This window comes from Sinocyclocheilus anshuiensis, unplaced genomic scaffold, assembly GCF_001515605.1.
Source record: "Sinocyclocheilus anshuiensis isolate Anshui unplaced genomic scaffold, SAMN03320099.WGS_v1.1 scaffold9, whole genome shotgun sequence".
Classification (NCBI taxonomy): domain Eukaryota; kingdom Metazoa; phylum Chordata; class Actinopteri; order Cypriniformes; family Cyprinidae; genus Sinocyclocheilus; species Sinocyclocheilus anshuiensis.
The window spans coordinates 679077-688493 of NW_015540887.1; the positions used below are offsets into that span (position 1 = coordinate 679077).

Here is a 9417-nt window from a genome sequence, read left to right on the forward strand (position 1 = left end):
TACAGCGGGCGATCAGTTCTCAAATACACACACAGCAGTCCAAATGTCTATCTTGTGTAGAGTATCTCACGTAAATACAGTCGGTTATGGATTAAGTGAACATAAACAGGTGGGTGAAAACTGAACTCGTCTCAGTATTACATGCATGCCTTCCGTCTTAAAGGGACAGCATTCCTAATTAAGTACTGTGTCATTAATGTTAACCAACAAAAGATGTTAAATAAATATGTTAAGTAAACCTACCGTATCTGAAAAATGAGTTCAATTTGTATCTCTTTCGTATTTGTCTTATTGTCTTATTCTGCTTCATTTTTGTTTGAAGACTACATATAAAATAGCTACCAAAATAAATGTTGGTACTGCATTTTGACTAAAAGTAATGACTAAAAGTTTACAAAAATGCAAAGATTTTTCGTCAACTAAAACTATGAAAGACTCAAATGACTAAAATGTGACAAAGACTATTAAGCATTTTTGTCTCAAGATAAAGACTAAGACTAAATCAAAAATGCCTGTCAAAATTAACACTGATATGTACCTGCCCATATTTGGCAGCCAGATGTAATGGTGTCCAGAAGCTGTTGTCAGACACCTGGACTTCTGCCCCGCTCTCCAGCAGCACGGACACCACCTCCTTATAACCACTGGCACTGGCGATGTGTAGCTGCAAACACAGACACACACGTCACATGTGTTGCTCCATTTAGCCAAAAGCCTTCCGATTCAAATCACCATCTGTACACATTACACAGACTGTGCTATATTTAGAGATCAGCCAGCCGTTGCACATTTTGGGATTGATGTATTTTCTCACCAGCGTGACCCCGTCATCATTTTGTTGATTGACAAAGCCCCCGCTGCTGACCAGCTGCCTCACGTCAGACAACATGGTGGATGAGCGCTGGGTCTTCATCTGGTGCATAGAGCTCATGTCCACTCCTAACAAACATCAAGACAAGTGAACAAGTGAGAAGCAGATGATGGATAGGAGGAGTTCAGGACAGAAGTCACATGACAGAGCTCTTATGTACGGGATCAGACAAGATGGGATATCTCTCTGTGTCCTCATTTTGTCTCAACTGGAGGATGTGTTTCAAATGTCTGAGGCAACAAATCATCTCCACTTGCAAATAGTGCTCTATTAGACAAAGCAGATCAGATCAGCATAACAGAAGATGTGGAGTAGGCCCTTCTGAGATGGTAAGAGTCTTGACTGTAATGATAAACAAGCTTAGTGACAGCAGCCCAGAGAAGTGTGTCTGTTTCGTTGGATCTCACTGATTGATTCGCAGGCTAAAGTAACTCTTACTGAATCCAGCATGTGAGCTGACAGAACGGATGACTGTTAACAACGACACGGCTGAATGGTAGGACTGTATATACAATTCAGACGGTAGAAATATATTTGAGCGGTTATCAGTTGGCAGGACTGCTTTGTTGTGTACACGTGTGAGCAATGGGAAACACGGTGTCACACAAAAATCTGGTGCAGTCTGGTGCAGAGCTGCTGCAGTTTCAGTCTATTTTACAAAAAAAATTACAAAAATCCACACAGAGCAGAAGTGTTCTACCATCTAAAAATTAAAACTTTAATTTAATTAAATTTTATTTTATTTTAAATTTTTTTTTTTGGAAACAGTGTATGCAATTTGAAACAAACAAACAAATAAAGCAAAGAAAAAGGTAAATCTGGGGTCTGTCTGTCTGTCTGTCTGTCTGTCTGATTGATTGATTGATTGATTGATTGATTGATTGACTGATTGATTGACTGATTGATTGACTGATTGATTGACTGATTGATTGAGCAAGACTGCATTACATTGATCAAAAAAGTAAAGATATTTTTAATGTTACAAAATATTTATATTTTATACAAACGCTTTTCTTTTAAACTTCAAAAATTCTGAAAAAATGTATAACAAAAATATTAAGCAGCATAAATGATAATAATATTTCCTAAGCAGCAAATCATCATATTACAATAATTTCTGAAGGACCATGTGACACTAAACACTGGAGTAATGATGCTGAAAATTCAGCTTTGCATCACAGGAATAAATTACGTTTTAAAATATATTCAAATAGAAATCAGCTATTTTAAATTGTAATAATATTTCACAATATTACAGTTTTTACTGCATTTTTGATCAAATAAATGCAGCTTTAGTGAAACAAGCATATTATTTCAAAAAATCAATCAATCAAATCAATCACAATTGACCCCAAACTTGTAAATGGTAGTATACGTTTTTTTATGTAGTCATATAAAACTGATAAATAAAGAACCAAATGAATAAAGGATCCTACCATTCTCCTCCAGGTGTCTAATGAGGATGTAGCTGGTTTCCGTCCCCTCTGTGGCGTAGTCGAGTGGAATGTTCCCGTTCACATCCTGCAGGAGCACGTTGACTCCAGCCTTCAGACGAGGTGAGATGGAGAGGAGAGGAGGAGGGGAAGATGGCAGTGAGATAAAGCAAAACAAGACGTAAACAAATGGAGTCCCTCTTGCCCCATTTATCAGTCTGCAATCGATGATAAACTACAGCCAATTATCACACTTTCCCAGCATTCCCCAGGCACCCGAGCTCAAGGATGAGCTACATTAACAGAAAATAGTGCGTTAACTAACTCATTAAGATAGGGCAGGTTAATAGGGTCTCCGGTTCAGTGTCGAGTGTTTGGGTGGCAGCAGGTGATGTGATTTATGAGCGTCTGGTCTCTAGAGACTCCAGACTGTGATAAGACTCTGGATGAGCAGAAAAGCATGACGCAGGGTTACACATGAATAGCTACTTCATTACATGAACACAATCAGAAAAACTAGACAGGGGTCATCAAATAAACTAGATGACGTATAAGACAAAAAAATGGCAAGAAACAGAACTGCTGTACCACTCAGATACTGTAACAGTTGTTATATTGACATTAAGGGAATCACGCAAAACATGTCCAGATCACATTGCACTGCAAAATTTAAAGGGGTCATATGATGCGATTTCAATTTTTCCTTTCTCTTTGGAGTGTTAGAAGCTCTTGGTGCATAAAGAAGATCTGTAAAGTTGCAAAGACTAAAGTCTCAAATCCAAAGAGATATTCTTTATAAAAGTTCAGAGTCAGCCACACCTACCTAAAACGGCTCATTCTAACACGCCCCCACATATCTAGCTCACTATGTGGGAAGATGATAGATAGATAGATAGATAGATAGGTAGATATTCTTATTCTACTGGGAAAACTCAACAAAAACATTCCTTATTCAAGAGCATATCCAATTTTGACCAATCTGTGAAAGAAACTTAAGGCTATTGGTTATTTAATGTGTTCCAAACTTGTGTTCCAAATTTCAATAAGAAATGCATTAAAAATGCATTTAACTACAGGTCTGTTAAATGTCTTAAACACATAAATGTAAGTGTCACTAATGCAGGTAAAAGCTAAGACATGCTTTATTAGCAGTGTGCAAAAAATATATATATTATTATTAATTTTAAATTATTAATGCACTAAACTAAGACAGAGGAGGAAGGCATACCATTTAAAATACAAAGCCAAACTTCAGCAAATCACTGCATGAAATTTACAACTATCTCTCATAATGGCCTGTGTGTAATTAAAGCTGCAAATGGCACGTCTCCATCTGACTGGCTGGAGCACAAAGGCATTGTGACAAATCTGCAGCTTATTGTCTCTTTTCCCAGCATGCACTTTAAATCCAGCCATCAGCACATTCAGGCTGTGGAGGTTGTGTCAATCACGCACTGAGGTTAGCGGTAGGTTAATGAATGTATTAATTAACATTAACAATCAGCTGCTCCTTTGTCTGAATTTCTGAGCGATGACTTTTTGGGACACACCCCCACAAAACACACGCACACACACTCAAAGCTCCAGAGAGCGCTGACGGATCTGACAGTGTGCCACAGGAGCGTGTCATGACCTCCTCCCTGAGATCTCACGCCGCAGGAATCACAACAGTCCTGACGCAATCCAACTCACTGGGGACACATGAGGACATGGGGTGTGTGTGAGTGTTTGTATTGGTGGAGATCCATCGATCCGTCTGGCGTGGAACTGTTATTGTGTGTGTGAATTGATTAGGCAGGGTCAGTGTGAAGGAGATGGTGGTCTGATAAGGACCTCTCGCACTGAGAGAAGAGCTGATGAAGATGTCAGCATCACCTCCTCTGATCGACAAACTGCACCGTGTCCTCTGAGACACTTTGAGAGTCCTGAATACTAAACAACCAACACACACATAGATTTGCATAAATCCTCAACATGTGAAAACTAAATTAATATAAATCAGAATCAGAATTTGCCAAGTGTGTTTACACACATAAGGAATTTGTCTTGGTGACAGGAGCTTCCACTGCAAAAAAAAGTGCAGACATACATATAACTGAAGGTAATAAAATGAAATATAACACTAATAATAAAGAGAATAGACAACAAATAAAAAATAAAAAAAAACTATATGGTAATAAAAATATAGAGATACCAATACTAATGATCTGACGAGTTGAATCGGGTGTGTTAGATGAGTGAGACAGTGCTGGGCTGCTCCAGGACAGTTTTGAAAACCATTTCAGAGACATGTTCTTAAATGTGACGCATATATAACATATTACATACATGCACAGTTTTAAGGCAGCTTTAAATCACCTTTTTGGTAACTTCATGACTTAACTGACCACGACATCGCATGCACGTAGATTATTTCGCGTTTTGATATGAAATGATACAGGCTACAGTATGCAATTGAAGAATACGCGCTACGAGCACAGTACAGTTTCCGCGCTCGTTTGACTCGCGTCTGGCGTTGATGCGAAGTGGAGATGGCGTCTTAAAAGTCTATCGTTTGATGTGGTTGTAAAGACGTTCTGCGACTAAATAAATGGACTTCTTGTCAAGAAAAAAAAAAAGAGACAGAAGCAGCAGTTGCCCCTGCAATAACGGCGTTAAATATTTAACGCGTTACACTGAAAAAAATAATGTTAACGTGCTAATTTTTAAATTGTAATAATATTTAAACTAATATGAGATCAGTATTTGAACACTGTTTCTTTGCACTATAATAAACACACAAAAATTATTTGCATGATGCCGCTGATTATTTTTATCATTGCGAAGTGAGACGAATGAAGAGCACGTCTGTCTTGCGTGCGCAAACACGATATGGAAAAGGGAACTTGCTTTATCAAGTTAATCCATTTTTCAGTATATCTTGTTCATGTCGTTCTTTTAACCTTCGTATTTTCCTCTTTTGTGCTCCGCTATCATACTTTCGTTCAGACATTTTGCCGCTATGCCGTCTAGCAATAGCGGTGACGTAAATGATAAAAATAGTCTGGCCACTATGCAAGCCTGTGCGTTAATCCACGCCTGCTGAGAGTAACAGCAGTAACTAAAAGATTGTTCATCATAGGTTAGACAGCAACCATAAATTGTGTCATAAATGGTGTGTAAAACACAATAAATTGTGTCATACCTTTTCAGTTTACTCATTTGAGGGCAGCACAAGGGGTTAACAGGCTGACCTCCAGGACTCTTTCTACCAATCTTGTATTATGATGAATAACAATAGTTATTAATTTACCCTGAAAGAAAAGCTTTCAAATTATAAGCAGTCTTTCATGGGATAAGTGTTAACATGCAGCGGTGCTAGAGACGTGTGTTCGACTTTCGCCATGTTGCCTATTGATCCTTTCTCCCCATCACTTCCTTTTTCATTCACTTTCATTTAGAGACATTGTGGTGCAAGCAAGGTCACAAGGAAAAGCTGAGGAATCTGCGCACACACACACAGTTAGTTGAGTTCAGCTCAGGTGTGCTTCGACTGCAGAGACAGAAATGCCGAATCATGTCAACAAAGGAGAAACAGATGAAACTTCCTCCCGAGTAAAGTGAAAAACAACAGTGACTCCTTCCTCTGACTGCACCAGGAAACAAGGACAATCACGTAACATAATTACATCTAATCTACACGATGATGGCTGCCTGCGTCCCATTACAGGGCTTTGAGCACAGGCTTAATTGCCTTTGTTAAATTTAATCTGTTATGATAATAGGCTAATAGCAATGAAAGCAATGAAAATGAGAACGCAGTTCACTTTCCAACTAATATGGCAAACTTCAGAGCACCTGCATGGTTCACTGACGTGGATTCATCGTTCAACCCCTTTTACCTTTTTAAAACTACTTAAGGATTCTTGCATTGTAAACGGGTATTGTGACAACTTTCCGCCTTTTCCACTTTCCAGCTTAATTACAACAACTTTTTACCCTCTCATTGACCCTTACAACCCATCTACACAGGAAACAAGCAAATTAACTCCCTTATGATTGAACTACATTTCTAACCACATGTGAAATGTGTAAAGGTGCAGTGACATTTACAGTTTTGTGAATTTTCACAGAAAATTTGGTTGCACTTTATTTTACAGTATGTGAACTTACATGTACTTACAGTGTACCTACCTAAGAAAGTACTGGTAATATAAGGTAACTACATGGGGTAGGGTTAGGTTTAGGGGTAGGTTCAGGGTTAGTACCTAGTTATTGTAATTACTATAAGTACATGTATATGAGTAACAGGACTGTCAAATAAAGTGCTACCGAAAATGCAGTCATTCAAAAGATTCAAAATCAAGTTATGTGAAAGATTTCACCACAGATTTTGCAACGGGTTGAGTTTGGCCATTCAGATTCATGAACAAATGGTTTGAAAGTGACTTCTGTGTTCGTTGTGCTTCAAACATTGCTATACTATTGACAACAGACAATGGACATTTTTGCCTGTGAAATGTCACTAATGTGACTGACTTGATGTTGATATGAAAACACGGACACTGATATGTTAATATGATGTCAATACCATTAAGCTTTCTGACTGAACAACTTTTTAGCTTCGTAGTTCGTGTTTATGGTTTAAATAGAATGGGGAGAGAACAATTGTAGGGCCCTATAAAAAAAAAAAAAATTCTCTTTTTTTTCAGTTTTTTTTTCTGGATTTTCCATTTAAAAATTCATCAGCAATTTATTAAAAGTTTAACAAAAATTACTTTTTTCGGCCCTATGAAATTTGCTTTTACGTTCCTCAAATTCAGTTTTATTTTTACCAAATTCTGTGCTTTCCATTAATTTTCTGGATTCCATTTTAACTGTTTCATTCAATTTTAAAGGGGTCATATTATGCTCTTTTACAAAGTCTTGATTTTGTTTTGGGGGTGTACTAGAACAGGCTCTCATACTAGGTTGTTCGAAAAACATTATTTTTCACATATTTTACATTATTACAGCACCTCTCTCCCCAGTCTGGCATGAACGGCTCGAATAGTTCCTGTATCAAATGAAGGCCCGCCTTCTGAAATACAAAATGTGCTGTGATTGGTTAGCTGGGCCAGTGTGTGTTGTGATTGGCAGCACTCGGCGCCTGGTCGGGAAATGTCATGCCCCTTACCATAGCCGCCTGCAGCTTCAGTGTAAATATTGCGTCAAAATCAGATTAATTTGAGCGCGATTTAAACCCGGATGATTGTAATCACTCTAAGTTCGTCTGCCTTGGGAAAGCTAGAGTGTCTCTGACATAGTGATAACACTCATTGCCTTCTCTAGTGCAGCTCAACCAGGTCTCATTACAGACTAACTAAAGTTGAAAAAGTGAAAAAGCATAATAGGACCCCTATAATAGTCTGAAGCACCTCTAATTAATTGATTTTATAAAAAATATATATATTATTATTATGGACTTTTTTATCAGAAATACCGTGCATTTACATTTTTCTGGTATTTACCAGATGAATTTACTGGTAAATTCTGGTAAACAATTTTTCTGGTAAATATTAATAAATAGTAATAATTTTATTATTAGTAGTAATCCTATCATTACATTAATTAGTATATTTCCATCACAGTTTCTTCATGTTAAACCAAACTTTTATTTTGCCAGGTTGTTGTGAACATTCCACATTATACATAAATTCATTTTTATGACTAGATTCCGTGATTCCGTCTGCGTTTTCTGCATCGCAGAGATCATAGGGCCCTACAATTAAATCACGACTGAACATAAAATACGACTATAGTTGATTAAAAGCACATCCTGTGTTAGGTGTGACATCCAGAAAACTGACAAAATCTACATGAAATACATGTAAATAGGTAACTGATGGAAAATTACCCATAACTGAAGGTATTTTTCCAAATACTACAAGTAAATAAAAAACTATGCATTATAAAGCATGTCTGTTTAGTTGGAAACGCAGCAAGGAAAATCCTTTTTTCCCCATGAAGTCAATTTAATATAGGTTTGTTTCTTCAGGAAGTAATCTGATTGGCAGCCTAACATAGTACCTCCTAAATCCTGACTCTGATTAACCCCCCCCAAAAAAAATAGGTCGTTATGGTCCACTTTTGGAAGCAGGATGCAGTAAAATATGGAGGAAGGAAAGAGAGAGATGCAGAGGCAGAGGCAGACAGAGAGAGATACTGCTAGCCTGAAGTCTGAGTGTGTGTGGGAGATTCTGACCTAAAGCACTGCATATTGCACAGCAGAGATAAGAGCATTAACAGTCGAGACAACGCAGCACAACATGAGACAAAAAAAAAACTGAAACAGAGGCTGAAATATAAAACTGTCTGCTGTTTTTAGCTGGTAGCTCGTGTTTATGGTTTAAATAGAATGGGGAGAGAACAATTGTAGGGCCCTATAAAAAAAATAAAATTCTCTTTTTTTTTCAGTTTTTTTTTCTGGATTTTCCATTTAAATGTTTCAATTCATCAGTAATTTATTAAAAGTTTAACAAAAATTACTTTTTTCGGCCCTATGAAATTTGTTTTTACGTTCCTCAAATTCAGTTTTATTTTTACCAAATTCTGTGCTTTCCATTCATTTTCTGGATTCCATTTTAACTGTTTCATTCAATTTTAAAGGGGTCCTATTATGCTCTTTTACAAAGTCTTGATTTTGTTTTGGGGGTGTACTAGAACAGGCTCTCATACTAGGTTGTATTTTTCACATATTTTACATTATTACAACACCTCTCTCCCCAGTCTGGCATGAACGGCTCGAATAGTTCCTGATATACAACAGTTTGCATTATAAAACCAGCATATTAGTGAAGGAAATGTGGTGTCAAGTTTCAGAAACCTGGCAAGAACACACTCCTGTCAAATTGCACCCCAAAAGTCAAAATAAAGAAACAACTTATTATATGTTGCGTAATGAAAATGAATCCCATTATTATTATTATTATTTTTATTTTTTTTGCAATGTGACATTATTTTCCCGATAGATAGATTTATTTAATATTCTAGGTTAATAATTATGGTAACACTTTATTTTAAGGACCTATTCTCACCATTAACTAGTTGCTTATTAGCATGCATATTACTAGCACATTGGCTGTTTATTAGTAC

General features: G+C 37.1%; 1 protein-coding gene across 1 annotated transcript in view; it reads right to left on the reverse strand.

The window, feature by feature from the left end:
* LOC107688718 (unconventional myosin-XVI-like) overlaps nucleotides 1-9417 on the reverse strand; it is a 218296-nt gene that overhangs the window by 144149 nt on the left and 64730 nt on the right. The window contains exons 4-6 of the mRNA XM_016486454.1: nucleotides 2308-2416; nucleotides 815-939; nucleotides 539-664 (exon numbers count right to left, since the gene is read on the reverse strand). Of these exons, the coding sequence (XP_016341940.1) occupies nucleotides 539-664; nucleotides 815-939; nucleotides 2308-2416 (360 nt within the window). The remainder of the gene's footprint in view (nucleotides 1-538; nucleotides 665-814; nucleotides 940-2307; nucleotides 2417-9417) is intronic.